The sequence below is a fragment of the Apus apus genome, chromosome 1 (genome assembly GCF_020740795.1).
Source record: "Apus apus isolate bApuApu2 chromosome 1, bApuApu2.pri.cur, whole genome shotgun sequence".
Classification (NCBI taxonomy): Eukaryota; Metazoa; Chordata; class Aves; order Apodiformes; family Apodidae; genus Apus; species Apus apus.
Genome location: NC_067282.1, coordinates 153,294,566 through 153,311,130, shown reverse-complemented (window position 1 = coordinate 153,311,130; position 16,565 = coordinate 153,294,566). Strand labels below are relative to the sequence as shown.

Genomic DNA, 16,565 nt, shown 5'->3' with positions numbered 1-16,565 from the left:
CACAATGTTTTGCTCAAGTTCAAACCAGTTTTTGGGTTCAGCTATTATACCCATATCTGTACTTCAGGAAGTCATAACTCTGCATGTACTGAAAACACTGAGAAAGATGAGCACGCTCCCCTTAATTCATAATTTAAGCATGCATAGTATGTTTTTTTGTATTATTAAGGAATTAAAAGAATGGCCACCTCCCTTTAAAAATACTTATGCCTTTCTGCTTTTTAGTTGAAGTATTCTTGCTCAAAGCACACTCAGCTATGATAGAGGCTCAATGTCTTTCAATACAAATTAAACAATTGCTTACTCATTTGCAGAGAATGTATCTATAAAAATAAATTCCAAAAAGCATAAGTGGTTTTTTGCTAGACTACCTCCTTCTATTGTTTCACTGCTCTTACCTGAGCTACCTCAGAATTTGTTGACCTCCCCTACTGTTCATACTGCGCTAAATTTAAGGCCTCAAGTACCATCCTAAAAAGAGAAGCACTCCCCTGCTGGCATGAAATAAAACACAGTTATATCTTATTGCTTTGTTTTAGTTTTCTTGTAGTCAATTGCAAGGGTACATTTAAGTTCTAAAAGTCTCAATTTAACATAAATTTGTGTTAATACACATGCTTCGTACTTTTAAGCATTTTTCCAACTATCGATATGAAAGTAATTTTAGGTTCTTTTCTCTAACATATACAACATTTAACCATTTAAGTAAGTTCAGATACAAACTAGCACTGAAGGGAACAGTACCCAGCTCTCATGCTTACTACCTGTGGTTTTTAACAAGACTCCCCTCAGTTGTTTCTCTCCAGGTGTATTAGCACACATTTTTCTGTAATGTTTTTAACCACTGTTCGATTTGTTCTGCCTATAAAGATCATCTCATGTTTTATTCATGTATCTTCTTTTAGGTACCTGAAAAACCTTCAGGGTTTGTATTTAGTTTTATCTTTTCCCACATGACTAAAAGGGCTAATTTAAAGTAGTCATGAAACTATAATATTTTGAAAGAGCATCAAGGTTTGTCTTTCGATTTGCCCATACTATAATATCCAAATATCACATCAACCAGTTCTTAAGGTGTGCCTTTTCAGAAAATACTATAAATATGCAATTTTAGCAGCACCAGAGCATTTCAGTCCTAAACTATAATGCCAGAATACTGTATACAGACAGGAAAATAATCTTTAAAATGACAACATCAAGAAAACCCTAGGAACTCCTTTCAGAAGTGTCAATGGCATTACATATAAAAAATACCAGGGTTTGTATATATTCATGCTCCCCCAAAAAATATACACTATGTCCCTAAAAAAAACCAACCAAACAAAAAACCCAACCAAAAAATAAATTGTATTCTTGGTTTGGAAGCCTTCGTACAAAGGAGAAAAATAATCTAAGCAGCAAAAAGTGCTAAAGGTATTGTTCTGGAGCTGGAATTCACCACAAATAAAGAAAGGCACCATTTCTCTTGTGCTCTTCAAAATAATTATGGCACCATCAATAAAACAAAATAGAAATATTTTCAGTATAGTGTTTTTTATCTCCATGATGTCTCCATATTTGCCCATAACATGAAATGGCTGAAAAGTGTTATTTTGACACCCAACGAACAGCACATTAAATCAAACCAACTAAATGCCAGAATTACATCAGTAACTAAAGCTGCTGTTTCTTGAAACAAATACTGAGCTTTTCTTGCTCCAAGAAGCAATAAATCTTTATATTCACTTAAAATGAATTTTACATATTTATTAAATTAATTCTGCAGCAGTAATTATAGTTTAAAGTTTAACCATTTAAAATGTAACTAGCTTCCTCAGTAGAATTTTTCTAAGTGAAAAGACATCTCACTTTTTATACTGAACATCACATACCACCATTTACAAGGTCACAAAACTACAACACACATACCCACACCTGATCCCCTTGACAGTGCATGAAATACAGCTTTTTAGAGCTAAACAACCTATGTATCTTATTTTCCTATCTTGAGCTGTTTCAACAGGAAACTAATATATAACAAACTGAAACAGCTCTAAGGAAATAGGTAGGTTTCTTAATCAATTAAAGCAAAAAAACAAAAACAAAAAATGAACACTTAAAACTTTTCAGTTAGTAAACTGCCAGCTGAGTAGAATACCAAACATGCAGATTCCTACAAATGCTGTTCAAAATAAACTGTAAAAACTTTTCACCTTCTATTCTGGTCACAGAAAGGAAAGCAGATCCATAATGACTGGAACTAAATAATTCTGCTTCAAAGTGCGAGCCACAGGTTTTTGCACAGGTACTAGGAAAGGTACAGACAAACATTCTCTTCCAGCAGTATGCTAAATTCTATAGTTTTATCTTAATCTACAGATTTGGATGCTTTCTCTTCAACTCAGCCATATGTTAATAAAGTACCAGACAAAAGTCTCAAAAGGTTAAGTTTAGCTGAAACCAGCCAGCAAATTCTGTATGATCATATGAAGTTTCTTTTTTTTCCTTCCCAGCAGGAGAGAAAGATGCTAAAAAAAGCTACTGCAAGTAAGCATACTGATTTTCCAGACACTTGTTTTCCCTGATTTTTTTTTTTCTCCTTAGAACTGCAGACTCCTGTAAATTTAAGCTCAATGGTAATAAAACTTTTCTTGTAAATTATTTCTCAAGAAATTTTTTTTTTGCAAAAAAACTCCAGGGGCTATGCTGACTACAGACTTCACTGTAGTTTTCAACCTAGTAAAATAGTCTGCTTTGGAACGGGACTGTTTCCTGTGGATACCAATAACAATTGACATACAAATGCAAATATAAAAATGAAATAAAGCTTCCGAACCCAGTGTCATCACTGCGAACTGAACAAAGCAAAAAAGACCTCCCCACGCCAACATTTCTGCAAGCTTCAAACTTGTAGAAATTGCAACTCCAGTCAAGTCTCTCAAAATGATTTTATGTAAGTATTTTGTTTCCTTTGTACTGCAGGAACATACTGAATGCAAACAGTACTGAGAATTGCCCAGACTCACACTTTTAAAATGATATGATTTCACAGGCTGTAGAGTCCTCAACACACCCTGCACTAACATTAGATAGGTCAAAGACATATTTATATGAGGAATTATTTTAACTGCTCCTTCCTATTCACAGTGTACTGTCTCACAAAGCTACTCCAATATTTTTACATACTCCATATACGAATGATTTCTGTTATTCTCAATAACTGCTTTTTGTCTGATCCATGACACCTTCTATATGAACACTTGCAGTTATTATAAAATACCCTTTATTCGGTCTTCCTAACAATCATGCTATACTATACACAATGCAAAAATGTGCAACATATACAGAAACGCACGAAGGCAAAAAAACCCAACAACCACCACCAAGGCACAAAAGTCAAGTACTTTCCTCAAGCACAGATTCTGGGGAGGCTACGTCCTACAATACTGCCGACTCAGGGCAAAATTTAGGTTTTCACTACTTCCTCAGTTCATCCACCCTGTAACAGTTATCAGATAAATGACAAAATTGACATTTTGGTCCAGTAAGTGTTATCTGGTTCAGTATTCCAGTATCTGAGGATACCACTACTTCATATTGCATGTGAAAAGAGTTTAAATGTCTAATTAAGTTTGTCAATCAACAGGTATATCCAACATATTCAGACTACACTAGTATCTCCACTAAGCCCAAGAAGGCTTTGAGTAATAAGTCAGGCTGCAGTAGAGGGTCAAAGATACTGAACGTTTTTATGATATTCCCTCACTTGAATAGACGGCCTGTAACACAAGCATGGAATAACACCTTCATGAACCCTAACCAGGAAGAATGTATCACTTCATACACGAACTGGGTTATCTGTTACTATTAAACTTTTAAAGATCAAAATAATCAGCACAACACACCACACCAAATTTGAATTGAGTTCTTTTTTCTTGGCTTGCTCTAATTTAAAATTAAAAATACCTCGAATTGCCAACAGAAAATTTATATACTGCAGAATTATCTAAAATATTTGCTAGCCAGTGGAGAAACAAAAAAAGCAAAAAGCTGGTATATACTACTACAAGACCATAACGAGAAGAACCAGATATATTTTCAGTAAATGTATCCAAAGCTGTCTCCTCTGATTGTAATTAACTGTATGGATGTAAGGCCACAAAGAAACAGAAAATATGACCCATCTTGTGGGTTTACAAAGTCGACCTGCTAACCAGAATCAACGTACGCATACACTACAACGTGAAAGTACATTCACATGATTATTTGAAAATTATTTGCTGCTTAACTATTCAGCTACAGAAAATATTCCCAGTACAAGGCTTATGAGGAAGGGGTAAAAAATAATATCACCACTGAGAATTTTTTTCATTTAACCTCGCAGAATGGAGCATTACATCACACTCTTACAATGCAGGAGGAGGGGCCTGTTCTCAGAAAGCAAGCTTCAGCTATTTCCCTTTAATTTTCTGCTTGGTTCTGGAGGGTGATGCAAAAAATGACTCGAATTTAAATTTTTAGTAACACAGAAAACGAGAAAACAACACCGAGAAAGCACAGCTTTTTACCTACACTTATTAACACGCAGACGAACACTAGTTTACTGAAGAAAACAGCGCCAAATCTACACATACCAGCAGCACCCAGCACCTTGCATTTGCAAGCGCGCATTCCTAAATATCTGCCCCACATTTTATCAGACTCCAGCAAAGAAGGGTCCCCCCGTATTTCTGGCCAGCTGGACACGGCACGACCATTTTCCAGCCGGCAGCCCCCAGCATGCTGGCTGGCTGGCTGCTCCTGGCTGCTCCCAACTCCCGATGCCGTGTTCCCGGGGCAGCACCATTTGGCGGCGGCCCCGGCAGGGGGAGGGGAGCGGCAGCCCGAGCCGGACGATGGGCTCGGCGAGGCTCTGCCCGCCCCGCAGCCCCCGAGCCCCGCGCTCCCGGCCCGCACCGGGCACAGAACGTGCTTGGGTGCAGGGTTTTAGGTGTTTGTTGTTTTGTTTTTTTTTTAAACTCCTTTCTCCGTGGAAAGGGTGGCCCGGTGAGAACACTTCCCCATCTGTCCCTGGTCGGACCCAGCAGCAGAAAGAATGCAAACCCGGTTTTATATATGCAAATTTTTGCAGCAGATTTAAGAGCTTTGGCTGCCGTGGGGAAGAAATCACTATTTAATACGCCTCTATTTAAATAAAACAAGATTTTCCGTACTATCTTGTACCTCACCAGCTTGCAAAACACAAACGATCTTCTGTAATTTGCCTAAGTGTTTAAAATTACGAATCTCTTCAAGATCCACAATACACTTCTACGGAGATCTCCTAAAAATCCAGAAAAGTGCTTTACACGTAAAATCAGACACCATCGGAAGCAAGTATCTGTGCTAGAAAAAAACACCTCTGCAAAACCACGGCTGAAAACGGTCAGCTCAGGCCCTTAAACATCTACCGATAGGTAAAAACATAATAATAAAATATAAACGTACCACTAACCTCATAAAGTGCAGCAGTGCTTAAATCCAGCGAGTTGAGGCATAAAAGGTAGAAATGGAAATGAAAAAAGATCCAAAAACGATGTTGTGTTTGCTTTTTGCTTGGTTTTTTATTATTATTATTATTATTATTGTTATTATTTCAAACGTTCAGAAACCAGCAGAGACTCTGTCGGCCATTTTGGCTGGAACTCCCTCCCCGGCTCGCTCTCCCTCCTCTCCCTCTCGCTCTCTCTAAAGGAAGCAGCTTCTGGTGACCTTCAAATAGAGGCGGGTCACGTGACGCCAGCCGGGCTGTCAATCAGCGGGCGAGACCCGCCTCCTGCCCGCCTTAAAGGGGCAGCGCCCTGCCCTGCACCGGGGCGGGGGAGGCTTTGACGAGGCCGACAACGACAACTTCTTCACGCCAAGCAACGACGCTCCGACGCGCTCTCCATTCGCTTATTTCAACTCCCGTTCATCACGCAAAGGCAACACACAGAAAGGGTGAAACAGGTGAGACACGAGATGATGAAGAGCAACTCTGCTGGAGCTTTCCTCTCTAGCTAAAAATAAAGCAGCTAAATCTATGTGAAGGTTGCAGAACTGATAAACTGTGAAAGATTAAATGTGGAAGACCCGCTAGCCACATGCACTCCTCTGCAGTGCGCTGGGAGGCACATGGCCTTAGCAGTTACCTTGAGAGGAAACAAACATAGAATGGTTTGGGTTGGAAGAGACCTTAAACATCATCCAGTTCCAACCTTTCTGCCATGGGCAGGGACACCTTCCACCAGACCAGATTGCTCCAAGCCTCATCCAATCTGGCCTTGAACACTTCCAGGGAGGGGGCATCCACAGCTTCTCTGGGCAGCCTGTTTCTGTGTCTCACCACACTCACAGTGAAGAATTTCTTCCTAATACCTAATCTACGCCTACCACCTTCCAGTTTAAAGCCATTACGCCTTGTCCTCTCGCTACAAGCTCACGTAGAAAAGTTCAACCCCAGTGTTCCTGCAGCCCCTTCAGGTACTGGAAAGCCACTACAAGGTCTCCCCTGAGGCTTCCCTTATCCAGGCTGAACAACTCCAGCTCTCTCAGCCTGTCTTCATAGGAGAGGAGCTACAGCACTCTGATCTTCTTTGTGGCCCTTCCTCTGCTGTTGTTGGCAAACTCGGTGAGAGTGCACTCAATCCCATTGTCCATGTCACCGTCAAAGATGTTGAACAGTGCCAGTCCCAGTATCAACCCATGAGGAACACCACCACTTCGTCACTCATCTTCACTTGGACATCAAGCCATTGACCTCAACTCTTGATCTGTAACCAAGTACACCTCATACTGTCTCAAGAGCAATGGGAGATTAATCTTCAGTCCACAATGAATCCAGACTGTAACCAGACTGTCTACAAGGCATGCACACACAAATCTGTGGTCCATGTTTGGACGCAGGACAGCAAAGCAAACTTGGTCCCTCCTACTGCCTTGGCTGTTCTAAATCTTAGGCTGCAACTCAGTCATTAGGCAGTCACTTGATAGTGTCTTCCCACAGTTTCCATAGATAAATGCTCCAGAAGAAGAAGCCCAGCAAGTTGCAACTCCAAAAAATCCACAAGATCTTTCCAAACAATACCTTGAACGTGCAGAAGCAGTAAAGCAGCTGAGAAATGGTAATGCAGGTATGATTCTGCTGTGAGGAGACCTCAGTCTGCCCAAAACAGGTAACAAATGCTTGAACCGACTGTGTCATGTAACTATCAGACAGCATGTGACCCAAAAGCAGCTTGGGAAGCTCATGGGAGCAACCTAGGGACTGAACACTTGAAAAACCCAAGTTTTAAATTCTGTACAGTTTTGCACTGTAACTATGTTGAAGGTAAAAAAGACCACAGTAGTGATGAAAAGTACCACAGAATGAAATTAGCTTGAAAAGTCATAGGGGGGGGTCACTCTACAGGAATGAATGTGGGGGGCCAGAAGCTATTCATTTTAGAAGTGAGAATAAAAATCATTAGTCCGTATTATCATACTACATAACTCACTAGCTAAACATTATGTTTCAAAAAATCACCAGGAGGCTAAAAATGGCAAATATAGGTCACGTTTTCACATGTTTTACTCCTACTACCCACACAGTAAGTAAGTACAGAAACTCTAAACTCTCTCTGGCATTCCCCCAATGAGGGGATTCCTCCAACAGGAATACAGCCTGCACCCTAACCTTGCTACCTCTACTTCTGCAGGCTCATGAAACTAGAAATAGCTGATGAGTGTTGCTTTCACTGGTACGTAATGAAATAAAAACACTTAGATGCTAGCTATTCAAGCTGCTCCACCTAAACCAGAGCAGAGATTTAGCATGCAGAACCTAACAGCTTGCAGTGCTTTGTGGCAGGGCTAATCCAAACACGGCAATTTAAGAAATGTGGTGAAATATCAGGAAACAGGTTCTTATTTGCAGCAAGACCCAAAGAGAACAACACAATTGCTCTCAATATCTAAAGACAAAACCTAAACCAACTGCTAGGCATGTAATTTATACAAAGTTTCGCAAAAGCAAATACATTTGCATATTTATGAAACAGCTATTCCCCTTCTGAAAAATTACAGTAAGTATTGCAGCTGCATGTTCTATACATCTTCATACTGAGTATGACAGTATGCACTAAGCTACAGATAATTTTACTCTTTCTCAAAAGCCGAGTTGTTTTACTCAGACTTATGAATCCTCTTAACTTCAGTAGGGCTTGCCAGCTCTCTATTCTGAGACCATGGAAGCTTTTACTTCAAGGAGTTGGTAATACTGTGATGACTTCAAGCAACCAGCATCCACTTCAGTTACTATGCATCAAGTGGAAAACAGTGCTATAAAATTTCACCTTGTTAATGTTGTACTGACAAAGCTTTTTAAATCAGAAACTTACTTTGGGGCAAGCAAATAATCAGTGAACCAAAAACATTTAGAGAGGCCAGTATGGACAATTTTTAAATAACTAGTATGGATAAAATATCTTAGGTTATTTACCATTTTGTTTTAAAAAATGTATGGGCCTAATTTGTCTTCCATTAAGAATAATGAGCTCCATGTAAGGAGATGTACATTTCCCAGGTTTTTGTCCTTTAAAATGTTATTTGGATGCACCCTCAAAATCCATATTTAGTATAAAAATAAATGAAAAAAATGCCTTAATGGAATTTTTTCAACTAAGCTAACAACTGAAACATAACTCATTCTTTATATATTCCTGTTGGCATATTAGTTAAGATGGCTCACGAAATGTTTTGGTTGGTTTTTAAATTCAGCTTTTCCACAACCAAAACTGTGGCAGAAACAGCAGCACAGTAGTTCAGAAAACAATGGAGTAGAGCATAAAAATACACAGCATACACAAAATCTGCATATCCCCTTTTCAAAGGGCAATTGCACTTTAAAACCTAACCATTAAGCTTTCAGATGCTAACAGCACTGTTAATAGCTAGTGTTAATAGGTTATATCCTTGTAATGTGCTACTAACTTATCTGATTACAAACACTTCATTTCTAAGCACCTTCCATCTGAGGACCATAAAAGTACTTTAGAAACTTTAATGAAGCTTCACAGTGCTCCTATGAGGACAGTATCCACTAAGAGCAGACATATACATGCACACACATTCTATGAGCTCCTATCTCAACTGAGTCAGAAGTGGGTTTTTTAATTCACCTTAAACTGCATTGTGGTTCTAGTAACAGCTCGTCCGTTCTGATGACCTTTTGATAAGAATCAATACACTAGGCTTCGTACACAGGCATGCTCCAGTGCATTGACCCCAGCTGTCATCTCAAAAAGGAGGCCTGGTCTGCCTGATCTGTCGAACTTTACTCAAGCTTAAAAGGATTTGAATTAATTCAGTCCCTGTCTCATGAGCTGGAGTTTTGTTTGGACTCTAAGTCCTACAGTTTGATGCCGTATCTTGCTTATTTTGAAGGCTGTGCCTTCACATCCTACAACACTAGATTCCACCCACTGGGCTTTCTACATTGCCTGTACACACGTGGAAGTAAATTTAAGAACTATTTTTTTTTTTTCCTAGGAAGTTCTTCATTGCTGATACTATGAAAGAGAAAATGTCAATTCAGCTTCTCCTGACAATTCCTCATCAGAAACTTCAAATATTAATAAGTTTCTCATAGCATGAATGCCTTCTCACCAACTGTTCTTCCAGAGAAAAATTTGCTTCCTGAAGTCCCAAAAGCAAAAAGGCAGATTTTATATTTTTTTGCCAAAGTGAACCCTGCATCTACTGCATCTTATTTGTTAGATATCCCTAGACTTCCCTCCCCTTAAATTAAGGAATAGAATTAAGAGCCTAAACTATTCCTTGTGTGCTTAAGCAACTGCCATATTATTTATTTCAAGAGAACAATTAAAAATCACTGAGGTTAAAACCAGTTCAAATCATCTTGCTTTCTAGACTTGGTAGCAATTAGGAATGCAACAAAGGCATCTCAGTCCTGGATATGGGATAGTTCAGATCACTTTTAAATTATTTTCTCTGAACAGACAAGGATGCTGAATGCCCAACATTTCTGAAAAGTGAAGACAGTAGCTAAGTCTCTCTGTATCAACATACTATTTCTTTTAAATAAGTCTCCACAGAAATTGCAAATAAGCCACTGTGCAAGAGATATGACCTCTCCCTTTTGCAGGAGTGCAAAACATTAAAATGTTCAAGCATTCTTCCAAGGACAATATACTGATTCCTAAGGAAAACTAGGGGTTTGTTTTGGGATTCTACCCCCCTTCACATTTAGTGAGACATTTTATGCTGCAGGAATGTGAAAACAGAGCTGGCAGGGGTTTTTAGCTATAGTAACCAAAAGTTTCTTCAGAGAAAAATACCATGATGAAACGTGTCTGACAAAGGAAAAACTTGCTTGGTTTCTAAAAAGGTTACAACAGCTTTTGCATCCCTTATACAAAGGCAACTATCAACACATTTCAGGAATGGAACACACCATTGTTATTATTCTAAACTTACATTGTAACAGTGCTTTGGAGCCATGCTAAAGCTCAGGTCTCATTCATATTTTTCCAGGGACAAAGAAAAGAATACAAGACCTGAACACGTCACAGCATATAAAGCTTAAGAACTATACATGACTTCAAGGCCAAGCCAGAGTTCTGGCCCTATGCATTAATGAAGTGCTCACAGAAAGATAACAAGCCAGAAGAAAAACTTCATTGACCCAACTTAGCAAACACCCAGTTTTTCCTTTATATGCCACAATACTTTCCCTGGCTGTTCAGGCTATAAATAATCCATCACTAGCTTTCACTTCTTCAATCTCCTCAAATGCCCTTTTCAAAGTAAAGAAAGATGAAGCTTTCTAGCTGCCTTTTAACAACGTTGTTCCACTAACAAAGGAACCGAAAGCTCATTTCCTATGAATTTTTGTCACACATCACCGAACCTCTACTGCACTAATCCCTTCTTCCTGCCCAGACAGTTCTTCTTCTGATGCCAATGCTCTGCCAGTATATGGAGCCCTACAAAGATCTCTTCCCTTAATTTTTTTTTTTTTTTTCACCTCTTTCAGTACCTGGTCAAAAACTGGCATATACTGCAGCTAATTTTGGTCTCTCCTCCAGATAGTTACTGCAGTTTAACATACTGCTACTTACAACTATATTATAATTTCTTACTCCTTTACCTCAATTGACCAAAACTGGACAAGAAACTGCAAACTTACTCAGGAAAGATACAGACATGGAAAGCAACTGCATGAAACTTAACTACTCTAGAAACTGAAAGAATACACCGCCAAGTATCTTCTCCCATTCAATCAAGTCCCCTTTTAAATGCTGAATGAGATTTTATACTCATATCCTTGTAAATTAAATGAGTTCTTTCCAGCAACATAACATGCAAGAGAACTCGTGCAAGTTAGTAATTTTAGAATTTGGTTAACCTGCTCCTTACTATAATATCAGAATTTTCTTGATTTTGGACACTATAATCCTACCCTAACAGGTCTCTCCAGTTTCTAAAATTCTATATACTGCCAAAACATCAATGAAATATGAAACGTTTTTGATTTATGCAATTCTACCTATGCCAGTGAGAAGACAATATTTCTTTCAAATAAATAGATGTTTAGGGAAATGGTATAGGATACCCATATATATACAGCAAGCGGTTGCTTTCTAATTGTTATTTACAGCATGTGAATTACCATGACAGTTAGATGATTGATTCAACTGACCTTCCATCAACAACAGCTGTTACTATGCATTTCAAAAGAAGTAATAACCTCATTGGTTAAACCCTTCCTTCCCCCTGTTTAAGCCTTGAAGCTTTCAACATTTTAAAACAAATAGCATCAAGCATTTTCATCTGACCAGGTTGGAATATTTAATGAACTTTTATGTCAATAAACACTTTACCACAGCAGGACTCCTTCATATGGAGCCATTTTCTACTGAAATTAAGCATACTCTGCTCACTTCGGTTTAGTCTGCTCATACAAAGCAGATTCCTTACAAATACTTAAAGGAAGATCTTGGGACTGAAAGAGTTGGTCCTGTTCTTGACCCATCTTCCCCCTGCCACACAGCCCCACCTAAAAAGAAGCTATGCTGCATTTAGATTTTTAATTTTTTAGGGGTTGTTTTAAATTATTATTTATTTATGGTGAGATAGATCAGTACCTCTCTACAAATGGTTCTAACTTGCCTTTAGTTTTTAGTATGGAGAATTCAATCACTGGCCCAGAAACCTCTAAGCAAAGGAATTTCTGGCATCTTGGTTGGAGCTGGCACCAAACCATTTTCCTTTGTTCTCATTAAAGGAACCATAACACGCTAAGTTAAATAAAAAAACAAAACCCCAAAGTAAAAGCAGAATACAAAAGGAATGTATATTCAGTGGATTACAGTAAGAGAAGACTTCCCTAATTTGACTCATTTTTCTAATAAAAGCACTGTTTATTGCTGAAAAAAAAAACAGTAAAAAAAAAGTAAACCGATCTTTCCAAGTGAATTGAACATCTTCTCCAAGTAATTTGCCTTCATGTACAGCCCTTCAGTTTGAAATGTCAGGAAAGGAACAGTTAGCTATCCATGCAGAAAATTCTACAGGCTGTAGCTGTCACAAATATTCAAATGCATGCACTAACCTAAAACCAGTAAGACCCCCAAATATGATCAACTTTGACAAAGGGCAAAGAGTTCAGCAAAACCCAGCTCTCTAGGTAGGAGTAAAAGAAACCATACCACAACTCTCCAGATCACAGCATGCCAGAGGAGCAATGCAATTTAAAAGCTCCAAAATATCTCTGTAAACAAGTTTTTAATTCATACCATGTTGACCACAGAGCACAGTATTTTTAGTCATACAAAGTCAGACATATCTTCTGCATGGAATAAAGAGCTTGCTTATTTTTTTTCTTCCCTCTCCTTGTTTAACCAATAATAGTCACTCCCTGAAGGGTCTAGACGGGACCTGCAACTTAAAACCAAGTTCTTAAGACTTTTAAGGCTGTTTACCTTTTTTATCCTTTAGCGTCTGGTATCTCTAAGCCACAATGGACAGTTACCAAAATTTCTATTTTCTGGACTCAGGAAACAAGAGAGCACAAACTCTAACATAATGCACAACCATTAGGCTTTTTTTCTCTTCCCCTCTTCATCGTCTTGAAATGAAGATTTAAGCATTCATCTGGGTGTACACACAAAAAAAACCTCAAAAGACTTGATCAATATTTATTCTTTGGAGAGAATGAAGCAGGGAAAAAAGGACTGAGAAACTTAACTTAGATGCAAAAGGAAAAAAAGTAAGACTTCAGACCGTAACTCACACATATTTATGATGCCAGTGACAGACCAAAAAGCAAATCGTTCACAAATCAAGATGTGTGGCACTAACTTGGTATAGATAGTACAGATATCTGTCTAAACAAAAATTAAGAATATAAAAATTAAGAATATATTAAGAATATAGACAAAACTCTCATTTAGGCAGGACTCAAAATGTTTAATAGCCCTTAAATTATTTTGCTTGCTGTTTAGGTTTGTTATCTCCAATGTCATCCAACAATCACTATCTAAATAGCAATTAAAAGTTGAGAACGAAATGTTGAGAGGCGAGCAGTATCCAACTACTCATATAAATTATACAGAGGGCATTTACCTCAGGCAGCTCTTCTCCTGTGAAAGTGGCAACTTGGGAGAGGGAACAGCTGCTACTCAATTAGACCTAAAAAAGACTTCTTGGACAATGAGCTTGAGATGTCAGTACAGTGTCCAGCAGATAGCTTGCTTCCTGGAAAGGGTCTAGAGGGCAGATGGAAGTGGGTGGGTGGTGGTATCTGAACTTGGGATTTTAGAATTTGGCCAGTATGCAAATGCTCTCCTCTTCAACGTACAGGGAGCTCATTAAGGCAGTAGTAAATCAGAACACCTTGCTTTTCGCTAGAAATCAGAATTACTTCTTACTGTAACGACTAAGAAACCAATTATATTAAGGATACTATGTGACACTACTACTACTACTAAGTAATGTTTACTCTGGGTATGTTGCAGTATCGTATTTATAAATCAAGCAAGCTATAATGGAAAAGATACTCTTCTCTTGTTTTGGAAAGACAACAGATGTAAAGAAGTCTCTTGATCAGGCTGCAAATTCAGAAGCAGTCTTTGTGTGCTTCCTACTCAGGACAAACATCTTTGGGGAAAGGGGAGCAGGGCCTGCGGAGAACAACCCAAACACACTAGCCTGTTCTTACCACAAGACATCTAAAAGAAAGCTCTATAAAATCCTAGAGAAAAGAATAGCCAAACTATTCACATTTAAAATGTACACTGTCCACTAACCTTTTCTCCTCTCAACATTCAGCAGCACTGTAGGTTAAACACATTGGAACAGCAAGTGGGAAGTTAACTTCCAAAGTTTACTTTTTTCTGTGTGATCTTCCATAGCTTTTGTTTTTCCACATACTGAGAAAATACTTGCTAAGTCACAGTGCACTAGTAGTGTAGGTTAGCTGAGGTATATGGAAAGCCTGTATCTGTTCATGATCAAATAAAAAGCTCAGTGGCATAGGCTTTGCTACCCCCTAATGTATGATTTGAAGGGAAAAAAAAAAATCATTGAAGTGGTGAAATGTGTAATCTTAAAAACCATGAAATGACAACTGAAAATATTTTCAAGATGAGCTTGCAGAAATGAATGCCTAGTTTTAAATTATTTTTGTTTAGAATACTCAGACTGGAGTTTTCCTTTGGGTGATATGTCCAATTTTCAGTAAAAAAATTTCAACATATTTAAAAATATTAAATGGCAAAATATGGAAGACAATGAATGGAACTTTTGGCATTTTAAAGTGCTAAAGTTTTAAGTATCAATTCTGCTTATTTTTGTTACACTGCTCCTAAGTACTGTATGTAAAGGGTGCAAGTCAGCTTTTGTCAATGATTGACTTACCAGTCTTATGGCTAAAACACAGCTGCCCTCTACAGATACAAAATTCACTGCTGTCTCAACCATTTCTACCCACTCGATTGCACAACAAAGGGCAATTCTCTATGCCTCAGGTCCCTCTTATATACACAGGTGGAGCTGCCTTCTAACACAAACTTGTCCTGCCACTCATTCCACTGCAGGGAGTAAAGAGATTTCTACAATATGAAGGTGGTAAAAAAATTCCTTAAAACTTAGTTGGACCAATTTTCATCTGAAGATTTGGTCTAATGGTCTTGTGCCCTCAAATACTCTTTCAACTCTCCATGGATGTAAAAGAAAAAGAAAAAATGTTCCAAGTTAAAACTCTCCTATTAAGATGCCAATCCCAGAGCTTTCCTGAATTATCACTGGGACTGAAGTGCAGTCTGACACACTCGAACAGAACTACAACACCCTGCAACACAAGTGCCTGGTATGGCTGCTACAGACATAATATATGTCTCCGCAGTGGCTTGTTAGGACGTTGGGAAGAAGAACTTCAGTGACTGGTGACATTTCTCTAATGGGTTACTTCACACACACAGAACGTTGAGCAATGAAAAAATCAGCTAGCCTTTGCTTTAGAATGTAACTTGATGTTTTCAAGGAAAGACAGTAACTTGCCATGAGTTTCATGAGCATTTGGAGAGGTACCCAAATTTAGGGGCCCTAAACATGAGTTGATAATCTGAATTAGGATGTGCAGGCTACTTTGAAAATCTCAGCATGAATCTTTTGACAAAAGCCTACTGCTTAGGTTGGTACTGTCAGTAAATTAAAACATCAAACAAAACTCCACTTACGCAAGCATTTAACTGTTTGAATTTCTTAAAGAACAGTGTCTTATCTTACAGGAACAGAAGCTAAGGCTAGGGTCCTTCATGGGACTTTAACATTGAATAAAAGAAGACATCTTCAGGATATACCACTGTAGCTTTTTTACAGTTGTCAGCAACACTATAAAAAGAGGAAGACTGGTTGTTTTATGCCACTGTAGCAGTGCCACTTAATGTGCATCCAGTATTGGCAGGCAGCTGAAAACAAAGGATGACTGGCTTAATAACTGGCTCCTTCATTTGAAGTACAAGGAAAGGCTTAGAGAGCTCATTTAACTGAGTTTTAAAATGACAAAAATAAGCTGAGGGGGGGGATAATTCTGCTATGTAAGCAAATGTAGAAGTAAGTTTTAATGAAGGCTGAGCCAGACCTTCAGACATGCACACTGGAAGATGAAAGGCTAGGGACATAAATTGCAATAAAGAAACTTCTTTCTGGATATTAGGAAACTTTCTTACCATGAGGGTGATCAAACATTGCAACAGATTGCCCAGAAAGACTCTATAATAATTCCGAGAAGCCTGACACAACTTAGAAACTAGATCTAACCTTCAAATCTGGTCCTTCTTTGAGCGTGGGATTGGACATGATGACTTTCAGAGGTCCCTTACAACTTAAATTATTTTATTAGTCTATGATTCCTCTATTCAGCTTAGATAATTCTAGCCAACACTTTAATTGTCGAATCACAAAAATCCAGGAAGACATCAAATATTTCTACTCCAATGTAAAATATAATGTAAGATAATATTACCAAATTTAAAACAACAATTTTATGATCCTCACTGGTTGCA

The 16,565-nt window shown here is 38.4% G+C and overlaps 1 protein-coding gene across 15 annotated transcripts in view; it reads right to left on the bottom strand.

Moving 5' to 3' along the window:
- Positions 1 to 16,565, bottom strand: part of TNRC6B (trinucleotide repeat containing adaptor 6B) — a 135,809-nt gene that overhangs the window by 73,984 nt on the left and 45,260 nt on the right. Inside the window, exon 1 of one of the 15 annotated variants that reach the window (XM_051638737.1) lies at positions 5,474 to 5,713. The exons of the other annotated variants lie outside the window; for them this stretch is intronic. Within the exon in view, the coding sequence (XP_051494697.1) occupies positions 5,474 to 5,478 (5 nt within the window). The 5' untranslated portion in view covers positions 5,479 to 5,713. Of the gene's footprint in view, positions 1 to 5,473; positions 5,714 to 16,565 lie in introns of those variants that run through there. 15 annotated transcript variants of the gene reach the window in all.